At 42.6% G+C, this 26,570-nt stretch overlaps 2 protein-coding genes across 2 annotated transcripts in view; one reads left to right on the top strand and one right to left on the bottom strand.

Moving 5' to 3' along the window:
- The first annotated feature begins 1,266 nt into the window (after window positions 1–1,266).
- On the top strand, window positions 1,267–5,074 carry tsn (translin). Its single transcript, XM_026377233.1, has 6 exons — window positions 1,267–1,431; window positions 2,207–2,300; window positions 2,384–2,480; window positions 3,008–3,123; window positions 3,209–3,288; window positions 3,545–5,074. The coding sequence occupies exons 1-6, from the start codon at window positions 1,366–1,368 to the stop codon at window positions 3,773–3,775; spliced, it is 684 nt and encodes a 227-aa protein (XP_026233018.1). The 5' UTR covers window positions 1,267–1,365; the 3' UTR covers window positions 3,776–5,074.
- A 3-nt stretch (window positions 5,075–5,077) lies between these two features.
- Window positions 5,078–26,570, bottom strand: part of si:dkey-91i10.2 (uncharacterized protein LOC555224 homolog) — a 39,604-nt gene continuing 18,111 nt past the window's right edge. The window contains exons 3-9 of the mRNA XM_026377232.1: window positions 21,156–21,303; window positions 16,620–18,316; window positions 12,450–12,645; window positions 10,854–11,070; window positions 8,723–9,312; window positions 8,248–8,393; window positions 5,078–7,923 (exon numbers count right to left, since the gene is read on the bottom strand). Of these exons, the coding sequence (XP_026233017.1) occupies window positions 7,083–7,923; window positions 8,248–8,393; window positions 8,723–9,312; window positions 10,854–11,070; window positions 12,450–12,645; window positions 16,620–18,256 (3,627 nt within the window). The 5' untranslated portion in view covers window positions 18,257–18,316; window positions 21,156–21,303 and the 3' untranslated portion in view covers window positions 5,078–7,082. The remainder of the gene's footprint in view (window positions 7,924–8,247; window positions 8,394–8,722; window positions 9,313–10,853; window positions 11,071–12,449; window positions 12,646–16,619; window positions 18,317–21,155; window positions 21,304–26,570) is intronic.

Below are 26,570 nucleotides of genomic sequence, written 5' to 3'. Positions count from 1 at the left end.
CTGTGGCTGTCGGAAATCTGACAACTGCAAGTGTAAGTGGACATGAGCGAGAATAAAATCTGAACAATGTGCATTAGTTATGAGAAGCTGAGTACGATTAATCAAGCAAACATTTAAGTATAATTTAGAGGAACTTCTACTCTACTTTCTTTTCTTGTGTTCTGTTAGGCTCCTGTTCTACTGCACCACATTTCAGAAGGAAATATTTCTACTTTTTACCATCAACCCCTCCAGCATTTTGACCAAATGTCTTCTGAAAAATGGCTGCAGAGCCAAAATCTGCTTATTAACAATATAAACTGTACAGTAGAGCTCTATATTAAGGTTTATTAAAATGTAAAACATTAAAACAGCTCATTAAAATCTACACTACTTAATTGGTAATTAGTTATATCACAAATGCTATTTTTTTATTTTTATCAAACAGTTGGCTATTTAATGTTTTACTGGATGATCTCAGTTGTTTCTCTGTCCAATGTCCCACAAAAACGACCCATGAAATGGGGATGAAAGAGTGTTTACGAGCCGAACCTGAAGGTAACATGAACAAGTGAGCTGCTAGGGCTCCGTCAACAGGGTGAGTGAGGTAATGCAAGATGTGTGTCCATGACCCAAACAGGTCAAAGAAGGGTTATCAAATTTCTGACAGCAAACAAAGCTGTTTCTGTTCATTCTGAATCAAACCACAGAGCTGCTAAAAGACCAGCATTGTTAAAAACTGTGGTTTCCAATCACTGGCTTATATCAAATAACTTTTGAGAGTAGCCGTAACCTGTACATCAGTTCCAGATTTATTAGGAAAACATTATTACTATTCTCATAATGTCATGAAATACTGTACGTTTTATTCTGTTAAACATTACAGTTTGTGTAAGTTTTACTATACCTTTTGAATTTTTATATATTTATGTATATGTTACATAAATTATATATTATAGCATAGAGTTCATGCAACTTCTTTATCTGTACCAAGACATTATCTATCAATTATAATGGATTGCATACATTTATGCACACTCGTCCCTTTTATATATTGTTTTGTTTAAATTATATTGAGGATATTATATTTGTATGATTCAAACATTACCAGGTTACTGTTCATCTGTGTCCTTAATACCTGTATGGCGTCATTTTTGTACCAATAAGAAAGTTTTATTGTTAAAAGTCCATTAAAAGTGTTTTATTATTATTATTATTATTATTATTATTATTAATAATAATTCATTTAGCGACCATGTGACGCTAGAGCGATGACGTCATCTCTACGCGCCTGGAAGGGACCAACGCTTCTCGTGCACGTTGATGTTTTTATGAATTAGCTGCAGACGCTTCATCATCGTCCGGACAGTTTGACTCCGATTAGAAATGTCTGTCACCGAGATGTTCACTTATATCCAGGGATTTCTCAGCGCCGACCAGGACGTTAGGGAGGTAAGAGGGAGATTATTAATGTCCAGACAATTACTGGCTCCCAGAGGCAGGTTAGCTAGTTAGCTAGCTGCTAATCAGAACCGAAAACTGGGCAAACATTTTTAATAGAAATACTAAAGAAATGACTGAAGTCCTGATTATTATCGAGCAGCCACACTGGTGTAACGTTAACTAGCTGTTTACTGCCATTGTGTTTAGGTTGTTAAGTAGTGTCACTTCACTAAAGTAGTAATTAGTCTGTCTCGTTGAGGTAAACCAAACTTCATATAAAATTTTGCTTATTTAACGCTGTCTTGTAAATTTGACTACTCGTGTAGCTTAATTACTCACTGTTAATTAGTCCTCACTTTAATTGGTCCCATCGTTACACAAACACCATCTGTAAAGATTCTCAGACAGGTCTTAATAACTGTAAAAAATTACTTTGCAATGATTTGTCTCTGATATGTTTTCCTATATAAAAGTTCACTTTTGTATTTGATTTTATTTAAATAACATCTTTGTAATGCACCAACATACCACTGCTGTTCATTTTAAAAGTTTAACTGCAGGACATAATAAATCCTACAACATGTATGTCTTCAAATCAAATTTTTATTGAAAGTTAGACACAGTATCACAATCTGGAGAAAATCTTCCCCCCCCCGCACATTATGTACGTACCTGCCTTAAACTCGACTCCTTCAGCAGTTGAATGAGCAAAATTCTGCACATACATAATTCTGTGTAGTCAAATATCCAATTAAGTAACGATGAGCATAATACTTTTTTGCAGGACATTCGTAAGGTGGTCCAGATCTTGGAGCAGACTGCCAGAGAAATGCTGACAGTTCTTCAGAGCGTCCACCAACCATCTGGATTCAAAGAAAGTGAGTATTTGACTCAGACTGTCTTATACTTCGTAGTGTTGTCTCTTTCAGTTCTGACTCCATCTTTTCCTTTGTCTCTTTAGTTCCCAGTAAATGTGCAAAAGCACGGGAGTTGTTCTGCACAGTTAGGACACAAATTGCCGACCTTAAAACTAAGTTTCCTGTGGAGCAGTATTACAGGTATGAGCTACATTTTGCAATAGTTGCAGTTTGCAGCTGCTGCAATGATTTAATACAACCCTTGAGATCTTACTGGAGGGGTAATCTGTAAAAATACACAAATAATGGCTTTGTGTGCTTAGCTCTCAAAGTAAAGTAACTCTTACCTCTTACACCTACTTTGTCAAACCATTCATCAGCTTCTAATTTTTTTAAGTTTGAATTCTTAATACAATAGTTTCGTCTTTTTAGGAAGCAGTGACTCTGATTTAAACTATTGGCCGAATGGCTGGAGTGGAGCCTTTTATATTAAGTTATCATCAGACACTAACCACAAGTCCCCCCTAATCAAACTACTTTCAATAATCATGGCTCAGAACTCTCTAAAGAGACTGTTTAGAAATTTATTAAATGATTTGTTCTTTCATGACTGTATGTTTTTAAGTATGCACTCTTTATTCACTAGAAAACAGAATTGATAGTCCATTGAATGCCCTGGTAAAATAATTTGTACCTCCCTTTTTCTCATCTGTTTGCTTTTACTTTAGGTTCCATGAACACTGGCGGTTTGTTCTGCAGCGCTTGGCTTTCTTAGCAGCCTTTGTTGTTTACCTGGAGAGTGAAAGTCTTGTGACTCGGGAGGAGGTGGCTCAGATACTCGGCAGTAGGTACCAGTTCATGTGTTGCCGTACTATCAGTGAGGGATACGCCCTTACTTTTTGTTTCCCTCTACTCTTTTCGCCCTGCAGTTGAGGTGGTGCGAGAGAAGGGCTTTCACCTGGATGTAGAAGATTACCTGGCAGGTGTGCTCATCATGGCTAGTGAACTGGTGAGTCTGCTGTTTATTCATCTTTATTAAGGTTATAATTTGTTTTTTGATTATACTGAAGGATCGTAAGCAAATTAAAGAGGTGTAATGTGCAGATGTATAACTTCCAGACGTGTAACATAAGACTGTACATCATTGCAAAGTAGGAGACGGATAGTTTTGAGCAGTTAAACATATTTAAATATCCAGAACCTTTTAATCGTCGTCTATGTTGAGTAACCTTATATTTAATCTGTGCTGTTCCTTCTTCCTTCAGTCACGGTTGGCGGTAAACAGTGTCACAGCGGGGGACTACAACCGGCCACTACGGATCTCCAACTTCATCAACGAGCTGGACTCGGGCTTTCGTCTGCTTAACCTGAAGAACGACCCACTGCGGAAGCGCTATGATGGTCTCAAGTATGATGTGAAGAAGATCGAGGAGGTGGTGTATGACCTGTCCATTCGCGGCCTGGCAAAAGAGTCAGAGTCAGGTGCAGACAAGTAGAGCTTGGAGATGGTGATTGGCTGTGGGAGATGGAAGAGGGCGGGCAGCTAACCCTGGCTTGGACCTCTCTATGGCTGCTGCAGATCAGAGACCTTACCCCACCTGGAAGGCAAGACCCAGGGATCTGCTTGAGGCCCCAGCAGCCTAGGACAGACTGTGTGTGTGTGTGTGTGTGTGTGTGTGTGTGTGTGTGTGTGTGTGTGTGTGTGTGTGTGTGTGTGTGTGTGTGTGTGTGTGTGTGTGTGTGTGTGTGTGTGTGTGTGTGTGTGAGAGTGTGAGTGTGTGTGTGTGTGTGAGAGTGTGCATATGAGAGTGTGTTTGTGCAAATGCATGCATGAGAAAGGCTTTAGATGAATGACCGTCTGTCAGAAAGGTGGCAGAGACGTTGGCAGTTTAACATCCTCATTCAGAGGCTTCAGATTGAAGCTTCGGTTCATTGCTGGTGTTCTCACTGTCATCTGATTCATCCGTTACTGTTTTACTAGGTTGGTTTTTCAACAATTTTCTTCTAGTTTGCAAAAGTCAGCAGTTTTTTTTTTTATTTTTTATCTAATGATAGTACATTGATGTTCATGTCACGCTGAGTTCATGTTTTGTGTTTATTGGTAAAAAAAAAAAAAGGCCTGGTGGCAGTACTTAGAAATCAGAATTATTCTTTAAAAAAAAAAAAAAAAAAAAGGATGCATCCAAACAGATATCCAGGAGCCATGTTGTATGCAACGATAAATAAGTAAATCTGGGACCCGAAAGACAGTACATCACTACATTTTACAGTGTTCTTACTAGATTTTCCTAAAACCTTTGATCTACAGCACCTAATCTGCACAAATCTAATTTTTATATCTGAGGCCCCGGGAGCGGTGGAGCCAAAGAAATCAAAGATGCACTTGATGTGAGATAAAGCTACCCTGTGTTATTTGTAATATTTTCCCAGTGGCAAGGAACCCTTGCAGAACAGTGCCAATGAATATGTCTCTTGAGCCGTTTTTATGTTTTGGTTGTTGGATAAAGTTTCTCCCTGGAAATCAACAAGCGAGTATAAAATAGCCTGAATGTCATATACATGCATGTGATATGTTCAGTTTCACTTGATTTTTGTTTAGTTTTTTTCCACTTATGGAAATCTGTTGAAGGTTTGTCTGTGCTTCTGTTGGCTTCTAAACTGTGTTAGAGCTGTATTGTGTTTTATAGAAATAATCCACTTTCACTCCCTTGCATCCTGTAACGTGTGTCCTCCTGTCTTTGCATCAGTTGTCCTAAAGATGCTTGAAATCACTGTAAATATATTTCTACATCCCACATTTTGATCTGTCGTCAGAATCCAAATGAGCACACTGCACAGAAAATAACTACAAGCTAGGTTATCTTTAAAATCTTTTAATATAATTCACAATATATTACAATAGGGAAATAATACATCAGGTCTTTCAAATGGAAAGAAAGGAAATGGTATGCAACTCAGCAGGCTTCTTTTTTTTTTTTTTACATTTTGAAAGGGTTTATCTGAAACAACATCCTCTGACAGTACAGGACTATTTGCGTGGAGCAGCCCTGCCCTCCAAATCAGTGAATTGCTACCTCTTTCAGTGCTACTTCATAGCAAACATAAAACAGCATCGGTCTTAAAACAGTGGTTTTGGTTTGATGAAAGAATCCGCAAAATTGTCTCGACCTGCTGGAGTCAGTTATGGTCGACGAGGTTCCTTCTTACATGAAGTGATCAAATGAGATAAAGTGCATTAACAAAATAAAGCCTTCATAAATAAAATACACTAAGGATAGTAAAAACACACGGAGATAATGAAGATCGGGTGATTAAATAGCATCAGCAGCCAGGGACTGTCAGTGGAATAATTATATTGCCTTCAAGTTGATTTCAGTTAGTGCCGACGGAGGGCAGTCTAGCTCAGAGATAAATGCTACTGTGACAGCTCAGTTTTTAGCTTAAGAGTAATCAAGTACCAAGGCACAACAGCTCATTGCTAGGTCACATAAAACACTTAAAAGCATGTCGTGATGAGATGGTTGGGAGAGCTCATCAAATAACATTGTCACCACTGAAAGTGAGAGAGAGCTTGTTTGTTATGACAATTTAAAAATACAGTGTTTTTTTAATTTAACTTTCAAGGCCGTGGGATTATATAAAAACAGTCATAAATATCAAACTCTTATGTTTGGAGCTGTGATTGTAAAACAGTTGAGTAACTCAAAGTCAACATTTTAAATGATTATTCAAAGTAATTGCTTTTCCTTTTCTGTGTTGGACTGTTGGTGGGACAAAGGGACGGATCGGACACTGCTCTCAGGCTCTGCTAATACTATTTTCAGGCATTCAGTAAACCAAACAAACGGTCTGTGCAACAGCTCAAGATCCCAAAGTCAAGTTTGGAAAAACTAAGCACACTGTGAGGGTGTGTTTGACTTTACCTCTTTGGCAAGTTGTCATAATTCCAATGACACTTCCTTAGTGTGAGTTGATGATGAGAAGCTGTATTGATGCACAACAAGCTATCGGATATGAGAAATTGAATCTGCCACGTGAAACTCAGAAACACGGTGTGTACTGAAAACAACCAAAGGAAATCTTGGGAAATGCAATGCATATAAAGTAGCTACGTGTTTTGAAACTGGCAGAGATTATTGCTGTTAGGTGAGTTCTCATTTAAACACAGTGACACAGGAGGTCTGTTCGGCCTTTTAGAGAGGCTCTGCTCAACTGCATCTCTGGCAGTGAAAGTTGCTTTACCGCCAATGTAAAGTAGAGGGCAGCACACAGATAGGAGAGGGCAGTGACAAACAGAAGCCACTGCACAGTGTTCTCGACCACATCTCCACCTCTACCCTACCTCATATCAAAAAGTTTTCAACCCCACTCGTACAAAAAAAATACAGCATTTTTTTCTTTTTGCAGTCGGTCATTCAGTCATGCTTTTCCACAGACATACCCTATTTACTGAAAACACAGCTCTCTTTCCCTAAGAGCAAACAGTCTTTACAATCAAGGCTGAAAAGCAAAACACAGCCCAATTTTTTTTGGTTGTCCAAGAATCAGATTTTTTTGTGTGTAAAGACTTAAAATTAAATCTTCATACATTATTTCATGACAGAACGGCGCACTTATAGCTTTTTAAGGAGAAAGTGCTATATCCTTCTCTTACCTTTTACGAGGCTTTGAGAACGTTTAATTTTTTCTTACTGAAATCTGCTCTAACAGTAGTGTCACTCATAAATGCTTCTTGTCAGTTGATTTTTGCAGTTGAAGGATTCAAGTTATTTACAGTGTAACAAAGGTGAGGAATGTCTATTCTCAGGAGCGGCCCTGGTTCGTGTTGATCATGATGTTGGGCAGAGCATTGCGTCTTTTCCTCCAGGTGCCCAAGTCTCGAGCATATCTCCTTATCTGATGGAACCACTGCTGGGTGCGAGATTTGTCCGAGGCACGGAAAACAAAAGACTCCCGTCGGATATCGAGCACCTCGAATGTGTCCTCGCAGTCCGGCTCTGTCGACACCACACAGTTTCCCAGACGTATGGGCTCTCTCAGCACTGTGAACTTCCCACTGCTCTTGTCCTTGATTAGAACCAGCACTCCATCTCGAATGCTCTCACCAATTTCCTCCCCCTGATCCCCCCGCGCCCCCACATCAGTACCCGTACCCTGTCCTGGGACTTCACTCGCCCGCTGTGTCCTCACCATCAAGAGACTCTGGACATTTTGGAACTTGAGGGCCTTGCTGCCCTTCTTCACCCATTGACCATCTGCTGGCTGGGACAGCTGGAGTGGTCCTTCCATGACGAAGCGTGTGTTTTCTCTTGCCCAGCCCACTGTCTTCATCGAGACCTCTCTCATCTCGATGTTGATGACCTCCCGGTTCTTGCGGCTATCTCGGCGGAACGAGCGCAAAGACCAGGTGACGCCATTTCCTTCCTGCTTGGTCTTCATGTTGATGTGCTCCAGGTGGGATTCCACCCGACTCTTGGCCTCACGGAGACGCGCATAGTCGGGGTGACATTCAGGAGTGACCTTGATTATGCGACTCAGTAGAAGTGGGTATTTAGTCACCCGCTGGAGGGGCGCCATGAGGAAGGAGCGCAAGTTCATTCGACGCAGTGCTGTGTTGTCATTCTGGGAAACATCCAGAAAGATTCTGCAAAGAAAAATCAGAGAAGATTAAAATGAGTAAAAAGTTTCTTGCAGCCTGTGTGCGTGTCCTCTGAGAACTCTTTAAAAGTTGATTAATGGGAATCACAGGACAGCCTGACTCATGGGTGAGCTGTGGGTCTGTCTAAAAATATGATTCATTGTAGCTCGACTCTTAAAATAGGTCTTCTCCTGAATAAATGATAACCCCGCTGTCTTTTTCATTAAGAATTACACAGAACAGACGTGGCAGGAACTACAGAAAGCTCCCAGAGTAACTCTCCCATCACACAGACCAACTTGAAGAAGAATCCTTGTACTTTGTGTGTACCTGAGCAGTTCTTTCTCCTTCTCCAGCGTATTGAGCATGTTGACAGAGGTGGACTGCTGCAGGCAGTAGGTCTGGAAGGCTGGCAACATGTTGACGAACTCCAGAAAGATCTCTCCTATGTACACTGTTAGCAGATCCTCATCACCCTGAGATCAAACCACACGGTCAGTGTTGCACCATTGCACCATGTGTCTCAGCAAATCATTGTTGTAGATTATGATTATTATTTAGTGTAAACGTATTATTCATTCAGCCACCAAACATATGTCAATGCAGAATATGTGCACATTTGGGTCTGACCTTGCCACTTTGCAATGATTGGAAAGTGACTGATATTTTCACTTAGAGTTTTAACCTTCTCTAAGAAGATAGTGTTGGTATCTTGATTTGAAGATGAAAATTGCCACGTCACCATGCACCATGTTTGAAACTGAAAGAGAAAGGTAAGAGGTGAAAGAGAGAGAGAGAGGGTCACCTGGTCAAAGGCCTGGTCAATGCTGTCCTGCAGGTGTTCAGTGAAGCGGTCGTTAACGTCTATCAGCTCCTGAACGTTACTAAACACAACGGTGAGCTGCTCAGCTGTCAGCAGCCCGGCGCTCTGCATGGGGCAGTAAAATTCCTCCTTGATGATCCGTAGGTCCTCGCCATAGCTGGACTCTGTATTCAGAAACTCCAGGATGGCTTCTTTGCGCTCGGTGCGCAGCTTGGAGCAACGTTCACACATGCGCTCTCCTCGCTCTTTGGAGGCGCCGTCCCTCAGTCCACAGTCTGGACAGGGTCTCTGGGCCTCCCAGGCTCTGAGGGAGGCCGATGGTCTTTTCCAGGTGCGGGACAGTCCCGGACCGATGCCACTATCTACCCGTTCAACCTCGGCTCCCCGGCTCCTGCGATATTGGCGAGGCTCGCTGTCCTCTTCCTCCCTCTCATCACTGAGACCCACCACACCACTGTCAGCACTCAGACTGCTGATGGTGCTCCAGCGATGCTGCCCAGACCGAGTCACACCCAGACCGGCCTGACGCTCCTCTCCAGGGGGCTCAGAGCGACCACGAATTGCTGCAGGAGCTGGATAGAAGACGGTGAGATGGTCAGTTTCACTAGTGCCATGATGCTGAGGAGTCTTTCCCTACTCTAAGGTGAGCCTCATCTAAACTCTGGTCTAGCCTTAAAACTAAAACCCAGTACAACACTCAAACTGATTCTCACAAATATAGCCATACATGCACATATACACACATATATTGCATTAATAGCAGCCATTTTACAGCCTATGTCAAAACTTTTACAGACCTTATAGATCTTTCTTTAGTAATTCGATTTCTAACCATCTCAGGACTTCATCATGGATATTATTTCATTATTATTATTATTTCATTATTTGCTTGTGTGTCTTTGTGTTCAGACAGAGTGACGTTGTGCGTTTGTAAAAACAAGGTTTCAAAAGCTTCATTCATTCACCTTTCCAATAAAACACCTGGTTCATTATACAGGTGTTAATAATAAATCACCATGAAAACAACAACAGATGATAAACATTTTCAGTACGGTGGAAAAACTATTGACTATTTCAAAATAGCATCCCTGTTATCCTCTGGAAAGTAGCAACAAGGTCATCATTAATATTTTCCATATTGACTGATATCTTCTGTTGACTGCACAATAAGCAGAGTATTAGCAGGTTTACTGTTTGGTGGGTGATGGTAAAAGAGTGTGTGGTCCTCTTTTTACACTGAGAACCACAAACTACAAATTACAGTGACGTGTAAATTTGTAATGAGGAGTTTCTGGGGAGATAGTGTGTATTCTTATAGATTAAGGAATTGCATCCTTTTACTAAATCTGTTCCATTTTTGTCCACATGGTTTCTTTTAATGAGCTTTATGAGCTAAGCGTCATTAATTATGTCCTGGAAAATCCTAACAAGTTAGGACACTTCTGGAGCTCTTCTACATGGAGATAAGAATTATTGTCTAAGTCAGAAATGATGAATTGCTTTTACTGTTCTTAACAAAGAAGCACCACTCTGAGAACAGCCGATTATTCACTATTTGAGAAGCCTGATAAATATAGGACTAAGGACGGTCATCACTCTGTTTAGGATCTATCTGTACGTCTTTATGTTTGAGGCCAACAGTCAATTACTACCTTTGTTGAGGATGTCAAGGTTTTGGGGTGTTTGCTGTTGTTTTTCTGTTTGGTAAATGTGCATCTTAAAAGCCACATAACCTGGTACAGCATCTACACACAGTAGCTGGTGTATCAGTCTAATCACAAAAAGTTGTGTTGAGTCTTTTGAGGTTCTGAAGTGACTTTTTTACAGTCTGATAAAATCATAGTGATGCCATCAAACAAACAACAAAGTTTCCCATTTATTGTGTGTGATAGTGGAGGCGGTAATAACAGACAATGAAAGATTAAGGACTTGCTGAAGGCTTAATAAATCATGCTCAACTGTTCAGATTCAGATGGACTTTTTAAATAAAATTTAAAAATTATTAGATACATTTAATTATTTTCACACAGAATTATTTATAGTTTCACACATTGTAATACGTCAAACACTGTGACGAGTACAAGCTGACAGAGCTGTCACACGTTGTACTCACCACTGTCTCTGTCTCTGTTGTGGTCTCTGTCTCGGCGATGGCTGTGGAGTCTGGCGGCAGCAGCGATCTTCATCTCCAGCTGTTTGCGCTTGGAAGCATCGGCTGGCATGGGGTCGCTGTAGTGGGGCCGGAGGCGACACTCGCGCTGCGCCCTCACCGTCTCAGCCAGCTCATAGGCTGCGTCCGAGCTGGAACGCCGGCAACCCAGACCGGTGTGCTGCCATGTGGTAGGACACGTGTGTCAATCAAATAGTCACGTTGCTACAGCAACAGATGAAAAAGGGCAAGACTCTCCAAGGAGATAAGGTGAGAATGATGAGCTTAACAACATATCACAGCTTGTGTATGTACGTGTTTGTGCCTGTGTGACGACTTATCATGTACAATGTCACGGCGTTCACAGTCATGACTTCATTACATAACAAATTTCAGTTATCTCTCTGATCCCAGCTTGCAGAACTGACAAGAATCCAAATTTCATACTGCGATGCAGCGCTAATCGTCTGCCAAGTCTTGTCAAAGACTTTAAACACAACAAGGCCACACAGCCACAAATCTGCTCTTATCACAACTGAAAACCACCCAGCATTAAAGATGAGCAACGTCCCCTGAGTAACAATTCAAAGCATCTTCTGACTTTGTTTAGTTTTTTTTTTTTTTTTAGTTGAAGGAATTCCTCAACACACTGCAGCATTCTGCATGGACAAACACTCCTCATGTGGCTTTTAAAATCCTTTTCGGGTCTATCAAGCCCCTGAGAATTGACCTCCGGTGGGAAGTTCAAAGGTCATCGCTATGACACGCAGCAACCCATAAAGGAATCCACGCACATTTGGTATGATTATATTGACTTTACATCAGTGATTATCACCCTACATGTTGATAATTCCCTGACAACTACCAGCTACACAGGACTGAAAAGGCACAAGAAGGTTTTCATCGCTCTACACCAGAAGACATCATGATATACGGCTTGCAGCAATCATATAAAATGAAGGAGAATAATTCATGTTCCGCTGAATTATCGAACAGCAGCTTTTATTTGGGAATGCAGCTGCAGGCTCCGATGTGGAGTCGAAGCCAAAAATAAAAGCAAGATGCCAACTCACCTCAACATCTGTTCTCTAAAGTACCTACAACCTTGTAGCATGCACACAAGATGTAACTCCATGTTAGCCCCGCTCTTCTGTTCTGAAGATGCACAGAGAGAGGCACAATGCTAGCTGCAGATGAGGCTGGTGTCAAGCTGCAGCCAGACAGAAGGAATGAATTGCTGAGTTACCAGCAGCTTGCTTTCGGAGGGGGCTTAATCCTCTTTTTACTGCACCCTAAGACGTCGAGCTGTTGCTGGAAGATAGAGCACTGCATGCTCGTTCGTGTCTCAACAAATACCTCTGCATCAGTATATGTGAGTGATGTGGATGTGTGTGTGTGTGTGTGTGTGTGTGTCGCAGTCCCCTTGCTTCTCCCTGTTGGATCCTTAAGAGCCAATACACAAATCACAAAGCAACAATGAAAAGCGGCGAGCACAGACACACGCACAGGCGGCACATTTATGACAAACAATAGAAGGTAGAAAACAAAAATATTCCTTACGCATTCTCCTTCTTCCTCTCTTCCTCCTCCTCCTGCAGGCGTCTCGTCGCCAGCCTCCGTTCTGCAGGCCGTTACCGGCGTTGCCATGGCAACGGCGGAGGGCTGACAGTCAGTCGAGGGGGTGGTGATGTCACAGCCTCCGTCCTGGTCACCTGACAGCCTGACGGGGGCCTCGGCCGAGATCTCTGCACTGCAGCTGGTGGCGAGAGGAAGAGACGGATGCACAGAAGGGGAGAGAGATGGATGGAAAGAAGAGAGGAAGTGAAAGGGAAGGACAAGGGGGAGAATGGAAGGAAAGGAGAGGCAGAGTGCAAGGATGGTAGGATAAGAAGGAGCAGGACAGAAGTGGGGGAGAGCACGAAAATGAAGAAAGAGAAAACGGAAAGGTTGAAATTAGAATTCCTGCAACCTCTCGCCTCCTTCCAGCATCCCTGTCATTCACTCCACCTCATTCTTCCCTCTGCAAGCCCACATGTCTCTGTGCTTCGTGCTGTGTCTACTCCTAACCCCCTCCGCCCACTCTCCTCCTCTTCCTTCATTCTTCTATCCCCCAAATGCCCAAATCAATGCCTCTCTTCTCTCCTGACACTCTTCTCAACCCCTCCTTGGGAGGACGTTAATTCGATGCATCAGTGGACATTAACACCTGAACCACTGGACCACTGGGACACTGTGGGCACAGACAGACACAAACACATGCAGGCATCATATTTTGTGCTTCATTCCTTTGTCTGATAACTGGGGATATAGTCTTGCAGCACAAAGCCAGCATGTGATCGGAGACACACACAGTGACACATCAGCTACTGCACTAAAATTACACTGTACTGACACACACACACACACGCCTGTGGCATCTTATGCATGCATTTATAAGAGTGCACCACAGACGCACACTTCAGAGACGAGAAGTCCAAGAAAGTGGGGGTGTCCTAGGGATTACAACACCAATCATGGACCACAGTGTGCTTGACTCACATCTTGCTGTGGGCCTTTATAGCATTTCATTCCAGCGCTCCCCTTTCCTGTTCATATCTCTACTGTCAGCTGTCCAATACAGGCACAAAAACGTCCCAGAAATTATTTTTAAAATAAGTCTAAGCAGGGCTCCGGCACGCGGGTCTCACTTTTTTCCTGCACTGAGTAAATATTTAGCAAGATGAACACCACGAGTTAGAAAACACAGACTCTATTTACACATCCAGCAGACAGAAAATCAGTATGATCAATCATCTGCAGCCATGTCTCTGGATAAAACAAATATCTAGGTTCTTTAACAGCTAGATATTCAACTTTCTTTTATAACTTTATTTATCAGAGCTTTTTTTCCTTTGGAAAACTGCTGACTGCTGCTTCTGAATTTACTGAAGCTGAACAAAACAATTCACGTGCTACAAAACATAATAATTCCCTGTGGTGAACAACCATTCCCTCATTGTGAACAACCCTTTTTACATTACTACCATGTATTGATTAATTGAGCCTTATAAAATGCACATACCTAAAAAAAAACAGAGGCTACAGGAACAATATATGTCTTTTGAGCTTTTTTTATCACTTTTGCGCTTCACAGTCCAGCAGACATGAGTGTGAAATATAATATTACTAATATCACACATGGAAAGAAATAAATAAATAAAAATAAAGCCTCAACAAAGACGTTGTACACTAAAGTTGCGCATGTAACAAGAGCTCCACAATTACCAGCTGCAGCAGAAGTGATATTTAAACACTGCTGCATTAACAATTATAATCCTGTTATATATCGTTATTTGCATATTGAATGAAATTTGCATAAAGACTACTGTTACTTCTTCCATGTCCACCACGCAGCTCATTTCGATATTATTTTGAGTTTCTAAAACAGGGCGTTCACTTGTAATAGATTAGGTCATTTGTGAGGCACATGCCAAACAAGTAAATAATGTTTAATACACTTTTTGAAAAATGGCTGATATAATTAATGCATGCATTTGAGGATGCAACTCTAAGGCGTGCAATTGGTTTTCACTTAGTCGGACTGTTGTTAAAGGCCATTCCTTCACAGTATTGGCTGTCACACCTTGGATGATGCATGAGAAGTAATAACCTGCAGCTTAATTCATCAGGATACCACTGTGTGTGATAGATCACCACTCAACACAGCATGGTCTGACACAGAAATTAGCCTGTCTGTCATTTTTACTGATGCGTAAATCACTTCAATATATTAAATACATTTCTCTTTGAGCATCTAATAGAGACAAATAAATGGAAACTATTAAATATGGTAGATACACGCTTCCCTATGCATGCGATACAAAGCTGATGCTGCAGGATGCAATTGACCCAGGTGCTGCTTTAATGCTTCAGTCTATTTCTAGTCTTAAAAAACCCTCCCAGGTATAATAATATGAATATTACTGTAATAATGCAGCGGTGCTGTATAATCCTCCGCATGCAAGTCTCACGGCATGATTCACTTCAACAAAGAGACTTATTGGTGGAATTCAAATACCCCAGAGTGCAGAGATCACAGAAAATATAGTCATGTTTAATTAATAAATCTTAAAGTAATAAAACATTCACAGAACCTCAGGATACATTTAAATAACTAGAGAGTGCATTATGGGTTTTGAACAGAGAAAGTTAATCCACTAGGGATAAACAAAGTTGAGCTGCTGAAGGTGTAAGTGAGAGGAGTTATTAACAGGGACAATTATTTAATTGTTGAAATAATTAATCACATGCAAAACATTCCAAACTAGTCATTAATGATAAAGGTGTGGCTGTAGGGATGGAAATGTTGCTCAAGTGAAATGCAAAGAAATATTTTTAATGCATTCATGAAATCCAGAAAATGAGTCCTAATGACTTTGGTGATACCTTGTGTCCCCTGGCGCCACCATGAGGTTTACATTTGCAGTTTTGATTGAAATAATAAAACCTTCATCTTGAAGATTCACTACTGTGACGTTCCCCTCAGACTGAATAATAATAATAATTACAGTAGGACCAATATTAATTTAGTTGATGATCAAATACGGGCAAAAGTAATGAAATTGTCTTCTGTGTCATCTGTGCTGTGTGTGATATATGTAACCTTTAGGTGCAGCCCAAACCTGCAGCTCTGCACTCACATATAATATACACATGATGTGTATACACAAACACAAACATGGCAGTTGTTTCTCTACTGCCTTCATACAGCCCAGTCACAAACATCCATCATGCTTTCTAACACTGCAAACAAAGGAGCGACAGTCAGTGGAGAGTCCTGACAGGCAGGGAAAGATACCGACTATCACCCATCTATCAAAGGCTGCAGGGGGGGGTGCAATTTCTATTCTTCTACAGACTTTATCAAGTAGCTCCTCTGTGTTCAGGGTCTTATATTCACTTTGCATGAAGGCCTGCACCCAAATGGCACCACAGTCATTTGCAACACACCCTCCTCTTGTTTGTCCTTGAATGATCAGAATGAACCACAGTGGAGAGAAGCCTGCATTTATTTAGCAAACAGCTGACACTGACATACAGAGGAGAGACAGGGAAACAGAGAGTCTGTGGGGACGATGCCAGTCTTCCAGTCTGTCAAGCTTCATGCCAGCCTCCCGCCCTCAGTCTCGTCTGCAGAGCCAACCCTGTTAGCTCCGACAGCTGTTATCACAATAACTGAGATAAATCGATAACACAACAACACACGTGGGTTTAAACAGATGGACTCACACACATAGATACAGCTCAGACACACAGAGGTGTGTTTGCGCTCTGATAAAAACACACACACCTCTGCTGCTGCAAGTCTGAGATGGTGTGTGATCTAATTTCTCCACCAAAAAAGATTAACTGGATTTAAAAACAATACGCTTACTGGTAAAATATTCAGGTCTCATTATAAATACAGTGCCGTACAAAGTGCAGTACAAACGCAGAGATAAATCAGAAATAATCAAAGATCCTTTGTTCTCATTTATCTATGTGGGGCTGGTTTTTATTCAAAGGTGGCATCAAACACAAAAGACGTTCACAACTCCACTTTGATCTTGGAATTGGGAGATTCTGATTATCTGCACAACAAACAGACAGTAATACTACAGTGTAGAACTACTCGATTACACGTAAAAGTATCTGAATACAGTCAATAATAACCCCACTCCACATTCATCCCCTGCCCCCTTCCAGACTAACCTCTTCTTGATGAGATCCAATGCAGAACCAATGAGACCATCCTTCATCTTATAGATTTTGGCTCCATAGCTGGACAGATCCGCCCCCTCTAAAAGGAGTGCTGGGCAGCAGCTGGAGGGCCGTTCCCAGTTCTCCCTGTTGGGCGGGAAAGGAATCGACCCAGCTGGTTCCAGACTGCTCCTCCTACGCCTGCTGCACCCATCATCTCCCCTTGCAGCAGGGGATTTCACCTGTGCTGAGCTCGCCAGGGCCTGCAGTGGTGAACGTGGAGATGGTCCTGTGCGGATGGGAGAGTGAGTGCTGGTAAAAGAGGTGGAGGAGGAGGTGAGGTCTGCAGTGGAAGGAAGTTCCTCTGAGGAGGTGACGGTCTGCAGGCCTTCAACACTGCTGACTGTCCTTTCACTGGTGGCCTTGTCTTCCTCCACCTCCTCACTGTCTCTTCCCTGCTCTCTGTCTTCATCACTAGAGCCCAACTGGGGGCCAATCTGAACAGAAAGGAGTATGTTACTGTTTGATGACCCAGCATCCTGCAGGTCACTCTCAGGTTTTCCAGATACCACAGAACCTGCTGTGGACTCCTGGCTCTGTCCTCCCTCCTTCTGCCTCATCCTCTTAAACTCCTCGAATGTAGGGATATGTAGGCGTCCCACGGGAGGTCGGCGGCGCTCAGATGTGGAATGTGATCCACTCGTGTCACTTGCAATGTTGTCTGTTGTGTAGGATGTCTTTACCACTTTGGGGCTGGATGGGGAGCTGTGTACAGCCAAGTTAGGGCTGCTGTTTTGCCGCCGGAGCTGTAAGCGCCTCAGAACCTCCTGTTTGATCTCCTCTGGGCTGGTGATGCGCATCGTGCACAGTGGCTTTGCCCCACCACCCCCTGAATACCCACCCTCTCGTTCAATGTTTGCAGCTCCTAGGGTCACCTGAGGGCGCAGTGGGAGGGGCTTCAGAGGCTCAGCTGATGACCTTGCACTCTGAAGCCGGAGTTTCTCCCTCAGGCCCTTCCTTGCGTCCAGTTCGTCAAGGCCAACTGGAAACAGCAACTGAGGAAAGAGCGGTAGGTCCTTCCTGGGCAGCCCATGTCTAGGGTAAAATGCCAGGCTGTCTGGGTTGGGTACCAGTCCATGGGCCCCTACCATAGATCCATCCGGGGGCCCATCATACCAGTGGCTAGTGGATGTATAGCGTAAAATAAACTCGCTGTCCATGCTCCTGTAGGGGGCAGCACTGAATGTACACAGGCCGGAATCTGCCACAGTGTTCCAGCTGAGGTTCTCCATGCTCCTATAAGGCCGGCTGCCGTTACTTCCTGTGTGGTTGCAGGAGCCTGAGCCCAGCCCCACTCCCAGAGGGGCCTGCCTGCTGGAGCAGTATCTCAGGCCCATGTTGGTGAGCAGAGTGCTGCTGTTACACCTGGCCATGAGCGGGTAGGAGGGCCCCTGGAGGCCCGGATAGTGAGGGACACTTGGTCTGTGTTGGGAGAAGGACGACAGGGGGTTGGGGGACAGGGGGAGGTTGGCGATGCAGGGCTCCATGTCTATGACGAGGTTGAGGGGCGAGGCACAGCCACCAGGAGAGGCTGCAGCAGAGGAGGTGGACGCGTAGTCACATGGTGGTGGAGCCTTTACGTCTGGCATGGCTGTGGGCTGAGTGAGAGGCCCTCAGACACACAGTCAGCAGGTATGAAGGTCTGCAGCCTGCAGGGGTGAAGACAAAATCAAGATATGATAAACGATAAAAGTAAATGCAACGTTGTCTACATAAGGCTAATTAAGATATTGATCATTATCAACATTCATATTAATATTGTCATATTCTTTTGAACAGTACCACCTACACCATACGGGCAGTATGTTTTCAGACTACACTCTGGCCTTAGCCATGCAACAGAGATTTCTCAGAGGTCTTCAGCTACGAGTATAACAGCACACACATATTTTTAAAAGGCTGGATAGTCACAGATCTGGACACAGAGACACTGTCGCTGAAGCGAGGTTCCTTCACCAGAATAATCACATTAATTTTATATAAATGGCTCCCTGTCTAACCCCTCAGGCTTTTTCTTTTTTCTTTCTCTGCAGCAAGAATAATAATGGAGGGATTATTGCTCTGCTTGTCAGGCTATTAAAACATGAGACTGAGAGACAGATACGGAGAGACAGACAGAAAAAAAAGACAGAAGGCTGAGGTACAAAGACGAGACAGAGGAAATGAGTATGAGTCCAATAGAAAGAGGTAAGCTGAGGGGACAGTAATGAAGATAACTGTTCGGCTGTCCACTGGCTCTGCTCTTTCCTTCTGACTAATCAGACAGCAGCTGTAGATTAGCCAGGAGCCGAGAGAGCTGGCAAGATGGTACTGGGTGTACTGCAGCTTTCTCTCTCCTTCTGTAATGAGTACAAATAGCATATCAACCACCCAACCCAAACACCCATCATCCGTATTTTATATCCCGCCTACATCACAGTCAGCAGCACAGGGTTACGACTGTGATTATGACTTGATTATGAAACAGGGACTCAGAGAGCTCATCTCCAATGCATTAGGTGAATAATAAAACCCAGATCATCTTTATACTAAAATACTCCCTAATGCCACAGCACGCACAGGCCAGTGCGCATCTCTGCGGCTTTGCAGTAATAGATAAATCTCCATTCCTGACATGCTAGATGTAAGCAAGGCAGCGATGACAGTTAACCAGTAACCTCCAACATAACAAGCACAGGCGGTTTCCCTCAAATCTCATTTGTTGGATGTTTATTAAGTGAATAGTGCACCGAAGCAAAAACCAAGCACATAAATCTGCCAATATAAACTGAATCAGTTCAACATGGAGGACTGGAATGGAAATTCATTCAGAGGAGGCAAAGATTTTTCTTCTTTTTTTAAACAAACTTGCAGGAAAGGCTGCAAATATTTTACATATTTTCAAGTCCCAGTAAAACTAAACCGACAATGACTTGATCACTGCTGCTTAACAAGTACTGGCTTCGTATTCAGTTTATATTTGATTACTCCGTAGTTTACATTTAGTCGTTTGGCAGATTTGGCAAACTGAAACTTTCCCCTGTTGGTTGTGCCAAATGAAAAGAAACCCAATGTGCAGAGTTTTTCAAATTCAACGTGAACACATTTCACGTTACTCCATTCAGTAGCTGTTAAAATACTAGTTTATCACTACAAATCAAAAGTATGAACGTCATGATGGCAATAACCAAAGACAGAAGCATTTCTACTCTGGAACCATACAAGTCTGCACAAATATCTGTCACTGTCATCCTGCCGTTTATATCATATCTGGGGTAAGGCTAAAACCATCTTTTTACCCATCTTCCCATCTTTTGCTCTGGGTCAGAGTGACTGGAGTGCTTTCATTGCTGTGATCATTCTTTCCCTTCACTTCAAGGTTACTGTATATGAAACTGACAGACCAGAGGCCTCTGCATTCTTTCACAGGTTTTCCTGGTTATCTGTTAAGCAGGCACAAATACACGCATGTGCACAGTTTAGATTACAGGGTAAAGTGCTGATATGTGGCATTTGGGTTGAATTAGCATGAGCGTGTGTCTAAATAGCAGGGAGCATGCTGCTCAGCATGCCTGTGCCTCTCTCTCTATCTCCCTCTCTCTGCCTTTCTCTGGTTGAATTACTGCCAGTGTAAAGCCTCTCCGGAGGTCCGTGCTCTCTCTGCTCTCTCTGCTCTCTCTGTCACCAGAGCTAACTGAGGAATAACCCATCCCTGCCAGCAGGATGGTAAATTAGCCACTATATCACAGCATGCAGAAGGACCGGTTCCTCCAGATATGATGAGTCAGTGCATGAAGGAGGCAGCATCAAATTGAAAAGTGCATTCACAGTCCCCCAGTCACTCAGAGTGTCTGCAAACATCCTGACAAAATCTCCCTCTTAAGAAATCAGTTTGGGTATTGCTGGGTCCTTAAACATAAAATTACAGCTCAAATTAATCCAAATAAGTAAACACAAATTTTTTTTTTCTGATTTTGGTTCTGCTGCAACCTCTTTATGGAGTCTTTACAGAGTGCCTGGTGTAACTAATTAGGCCTTTATTACTCTTATGACCAGCCTGATAAGACTGTCATTAGCAGGCTATGGGACAGTGATTCTGAACACTAGAGCTCCCAGATCAATCTGTTTTTCATGCCTCTAAAATGCATAAACATTAAATGTTCATGATAAACGCCAGTAGCTGTGATCAAGGTTTATTAAAAAGCATTTGTTGTTGAACTTCATGTGTTCCATGTACAGGCTATTATCGCATTTTCTTAGCACTTTGTAGTAGAGAGAATCCTGTTAATGTGTATTTCTGTCTATTTGCAGACACATCTGTGTGTACTGTGTGCGTATTTGTGTATTTGTGTTTTGCTATCAGCACATATCCCTTCCTCTCTCACTGGACAGAGGTTACCTAACAGTGAGCATCATGTTGCAGGGATCAAGTTTGGAAACAAATCCTTCTGTTGCAGCCAGCAGTTCCTGCAGCTGCTGGCTGCGTGCTGGCCGATCTTCTAAACTTACCCCATTTTAATCAAGACTCTATGCTGCTTCTATCCTCCTGCAGGTCATTGGCTCAGATCCCAAATCGCCCAACTTCCTCTTCACAGTCTCTCTTCAGAAAAGCAAACTGTCTGGAGCATCCACTGAGCCAGACAGACGTGGCCTTGAGCTACAAATAGAGAAAAAAAGGAAAAAGCATATCAGTCAATGAGCTGCCTTTTCTAAAGATAATAATAAACTACCACAGTGGAGGAGATCGGTCTGCCAAGAGCTGTTTTTACCTCTACTAGATAAGAAGGGAGAGCGAGACAGTGCAACAGACACTAGAGGCTTTAATAGCAGATGTATCCTGATACTGTAAAACAAACCGTGTCCTCCTTTTGCAGATTGAATTAGATGTTGAGTCAATTACATAATTAGTGTTTCTCTGTGAGAAGTAGAGTCGCAGATTAGAAGCATCACGGCAAGAGCTTGTGTACAGTATGTGGCTGTGTTGTTTCTTGAAAACAGCCCGAACCTACATAAAAATGTGTCAAAATAGAATAAATGTTGTGCAAGAATCTTTTTCCTTGTCTAATAGAGCAGTGAAGTAAAATTTTATCTTATTATATAACATAATTTAGTGAATACAGTAATAAATTGGGAATAAAATGAATAAAAAAACAAAGCTGCTGTACTGTATGTTCAGTTATCAAATAAACAATAATTAAATAAAAATAAAAATGCATCAATATATTGCAATCTCTACAAGATAAAACTATGTAAATGTGTGCTGGGCACCTTTCAAATAAACAATATAACAAATAAAAAATGATGAAAACTATCACAAACATACTTTAAAAACTTTTGCAGACTTTAAAAGCACAACAAGATAAAAAGGGCAGAAATTCCAGACATAACTACACAGTTGACATGAATGTAATGTAGGACAGCAGCCCTAAAATAAAACAAAAGACACTGAACTGTGCGTTACAGCAGCAGCAGCTCGGGTCAAAGACGCCGCTCAGGCTGGGAAACACGGCGAATAATCAGTTAACACAGAAAAACATACACAAACACAACCATCCCCACCTCGTCTCAACATCTGGCTGCTCCACCACACTCTGCAACCTCCACTTCAACATCTTCAGCCACATGATGAGAAAAGCAGCTACGGGTGCTGCCATTCAGAGTTGCAGGTCACGTGATTTCTGACGTGACACCCCCACTCATCTCCCCTCCCCCCGTGGGATGCCGGGATGCAGAGTGCTGTGGCTGCATCATCTAAAAGCTTTGACAAGTGGCTGTCACATAACTCCCTCCCTCTCCGCCTCCTCCTTTATCCCAGGAGTGATGATTGACAGGGCTTCAAGTGGATTCTCCTATTTTATTTGATTTTTTGCCCCCCATGCAGGCTCCTGCTCCTACGCTGCAAAAATGATCCAACTTACTTCATTCACATTTTATTGCCACCAGCTCTGTCAGTTTAAAACCAATTTTAGGACGTTCAGTATTTGCAGCTCCACTTTGCACACTGGGAGACTCTCCGGCTTTCAGCCGTCTCACTCACAGAATAACCTCTCTTTCACAATCCCACTGAAACTGATAGGCTTTTCAGAGAAGGAATGAGAAATTGGTCATGACTGAAGTGAACCATTTATTTATTTTTTTATTTTCCCTATTTTATCCGGAAAGCGTTCAAATCATTGAGCCAATTCCCCGCTGTTCAAGCCGGTTTCATTCATCCTCTCCTCATGGGCACTTCAGAACCTCCTAAACTATGCAGAGGTGTTTCTGAGTAAACTGTGTAGGACTGTCTTATTACTCATCTCTCTCTCTCTCTGTTTGTGTGTACGTGTTGCAGATTGCCTTAAACCTTAGATGTAGAAGAGGTGGTAATAAAATGCGCTCCATGGTTTTTGACACCTCCAGTGTTTCTTACAGATATGCAAACTCATGCCTCCGTCTATCTGGTCCAGCTGTGTTGCATATATCTGTGTGTCTGTCTGGTTCACACACACACACACACACATATACAAACACATCTTAATATTCATATCTATTGTCTTCACTTCATTAAGTTCATTTCTAGACTGAAGTTAAATCTAGTCCTTTATTGATGATGGGAGAGTCGAACTGGTCTTCTCCAGCACATCCCAAAGATTCTCTGTGGGGTTAAGGTCTGGACTCTGTGGTGGTTAATCCATGGGTGAAAATGATGTGTCATGCTCCCTGAACCACTCTTTCACAGTTTAAGCCTGATGAATCCTGGCATTGTCATCCTGGAAGAAAAAATCCATTGATGGAATAAACTGGTCAGTCAGTATATTCAGGTAGTCAGCTGACCTCATAATGTTGCTGAACCTAGACCTGACCAACTGCAGCAACCCCAGATCATAGCACTGCCCCCACAGGCTTGTACAGTAGCACTTCACCCTTCTCTTTTCTTACCCCGATGCCCCCATCACTCTGAAACAGGGTAAATCTGGACTCGTCAGACCACATGACCTTCTTCTATTGGACAGTTCTTACACCCGGTTTTAGTAGTTTCTTCTTAGATGTTTTTTTTGCTTGATTAATTCCCATAATTTGACTCTTCTGAAACAGATCAACATCTTTTCCATCACCATAGGATGTGTTTTCTGACATGGTTGTTTAAGAAATGAGAAGCTGCTCACTGCATTAGTTTGGGTTCAGTAACTTTCTGAAACATAATCATCCATACAGTAATTATCCAGTGGGAGGCTCTTACTTATTTGCTTAGTTAAATCCGGGTGGTGACTTTTTTTTTGGACTGGTAGCGTATTTTAAACTGTTGTTTTCGTGGATTGTAATACCTTTCCTTGTGTTTTCCTGCACTGTATAATAAATAGAATACACTCAGTTCTTTTTCTGTGGTTTGGCTGAACAACATTTAAATACCTTTAAAGCCGACATGGCGTTTATATGTTCACCTCCCGCCAAAGCGTGCTGAGTCTCAGCAGGTGTCTAAATCTGAGGCTCTATGCTGTGTTTGAATGAAAGGCAAGCTAACGTGAGCACAGCTGGAAGGCACAGCTGGAAGGCACAGCTGGAGTGCGACAGGCTGGCCAGAGCTCACTGCGAGGCCAAGACAGGAGAGGACACACTGACAGTGACTGTAGGACACACGGACACTGAAATACTAATTGAAAAATGTGTCTAATGATTAGTGGAGCAGTCTAAGAAGTCTATTTTAATGTACTGCAAACGGAATTAGAGGAAGGCCTCATTGAACTACTACAAATGTGTGGGTGTGTGCATGTGCTTGAGTGTACAGGCATGCTGTGTTTGCCACTCAGCATGGGGCAGCAGAAAATGGCAGACTGTCTGCAAACTGAGTCCTGGCATGCAGTCTGGACTCAAACCCCACCGACTGCAGAGATATTTCACTCTGCAGCAAGACTACAGCAGAGACTAAAACACCCGAACCCCTGAAGCCACGATAACAACAGTAAGTGTGAACGTGAAGCAGCCAGGTGCAGTAAGAAGGTTCAACAGCTGAGAAAACGACTCTGAAGTCATGATGTCATGGTCGAAGTCACAGTTATCAAATGCAAAACATACTGTTCACTGTCACTGTCTGCTTTAAATGTCACTCAGGTCTGTTTGCATAACATTTAGCTAATACTGTGACATGTTCAAGCGTGTTATTGAACTCATCCATGTCTCAACATTTCAGTGTCAAGAGATACTCCAACTGTTATCTCTGCTACAGGGGTTGTACAAGGTTCCCATGCTCCTTCGGGATTGGTCTTAAATTAAGTTATGCAGTTGTTGTTTGCTTCTCAGGGATAGTTGTGCACATATAACCTAAATTTGGCATGGCAATGCACATACCAAACATATCACACACACACACCTCAGATAAGCTTATGTGCTGTATCCTGCAGAGTGTAATCTGCCTATCTGTTGTCTTACCTGTTCACCTGCGTCTCTCTGCGTCAGTCATCTATTAAATCAGAAGTCTGCATCTGTAGAACTGTGACAGTCTGCTCCCATAAAGCATCACTCCTTCCAGCTCATTCTGGGCTCAGTGTTAGCCTATTGATCGAGATGCTTATCCGCAGTGTCTTACATAAGAAAACCTGACCGCCATTATCGTTATAGATTCCTGCATAAAGTTTTTTCTGTTATATCCAGTGAACTTGCACATGGATATTTCTGATCTATTCTCGTTTCTACACACATCGTCAGGATAAACTGTAATGAATCAATAACTATAATGAAGAAAGTTAGTCCTGCAACAGAAAGGTTTTAAATGGAGAACTGATGGCGAGGCGCAAAAGATTCTCTCGTCTACTGACTAGAAATTTCTATTAGGACTTCTTACAGCATCACACAGCAGCTGAAAATCAAATGCTGTACAAGGTCAAATGAATAGACTGTTACCTCACATGTAATGTTTGTGTGGATCCATCATCGGTCCGTGATAATGATATAGTGCTTGTAAATTGGCTGTATATTTAGTAACGATAGACAAGCATCTTAATAAGGTGAAGTGGATCTCCTGTCAGGATGAGGATGGAGAAGGAGAGGGGAGGGCATTGAAGGATCGGTGGAAGCTGTACATCAACTGCTAGTGAAGGATCAGTTTACTTAATGGCTAAGACAGAATGCAAATTAAGAAGATGAGGAGGGATGAGGGTGGAATCAGAGAGGGCTGAGGAGTTAAAGAGGGACGAGGACAAGAGAACTGAAAAACAGACACAGAGGTGTGGAGGAGTTTTTTTATGGTGCAGCAAAAGTTTATGCGACGCTGCATTTATTTATGGTCACACCGGAAAAGTGAACCCTGCTGTTAGACATCTGAGTTTAGTTAATGGTAAAACTTTCTCTGTAGCTTTAAATGTCCGTCATCACAGTCCATTGATGAATCCAGCATTAGCGCTGACTGTGCCCGTAAGACGCTGTGAACTGTGTGATCTATATTCAGAAAAACGGTTGTAAAATGAAAAATGGAAAACAGCTCTCAGCTTCTACCGCCCTCGCTGAACACATTCTTCAAAGGCAACATTCAACATTTCCATTTTCTCCTCCGACACATTCCCACACACTCATGTACACACCCAACCCCACCGCTCAGGGTTTCCCATCAGCCAGTGAAATTTGGGTTAATGAGGCACCACCCGGGGGCACTGTCAGCAACACCTACACCAGCAGCCGCATCAGAGGGAGGGGAGGCAAGAAAATGGGTGGGGTCCTGCGTTGAGCACGGAAAACATCAAAGGTGCAAGTGTGGAAGAGTGCATTTAATTAGGCAGAATGACTTTAGTATGTGTCTGAACTACAAGTCTCTGGGGAGGTGAATAGAGCTGTACAGAGACGGTTTACTACAGATAGAGAGATTTCAGCTCTGCAGGATTGTGAATGTGTTTATTTTCAGACGACAAAATAAAAATTGTTGTTGGTAGCAGTACTAAAAAAAAATCCAGTCCA

The sequence above is a fragment of the Anabas testudineus genome, chromosome 21 (genome assembly GCF_900324465.2).
Source record: "Anabas testudineus chromosome 21, fAnaTes1.2, whole genome shotgun sequence".
Taxonomy (NCBI): domain Eukaryota; kingdom Metazoa; phylum Chordata; class Actinopteri; order Anabantiformes; family Anabantidae; genus Anabas; species Anabas testudineus.
This window is presented reverse-complemented; position numbering and strand designations above follow the sequence as displayed.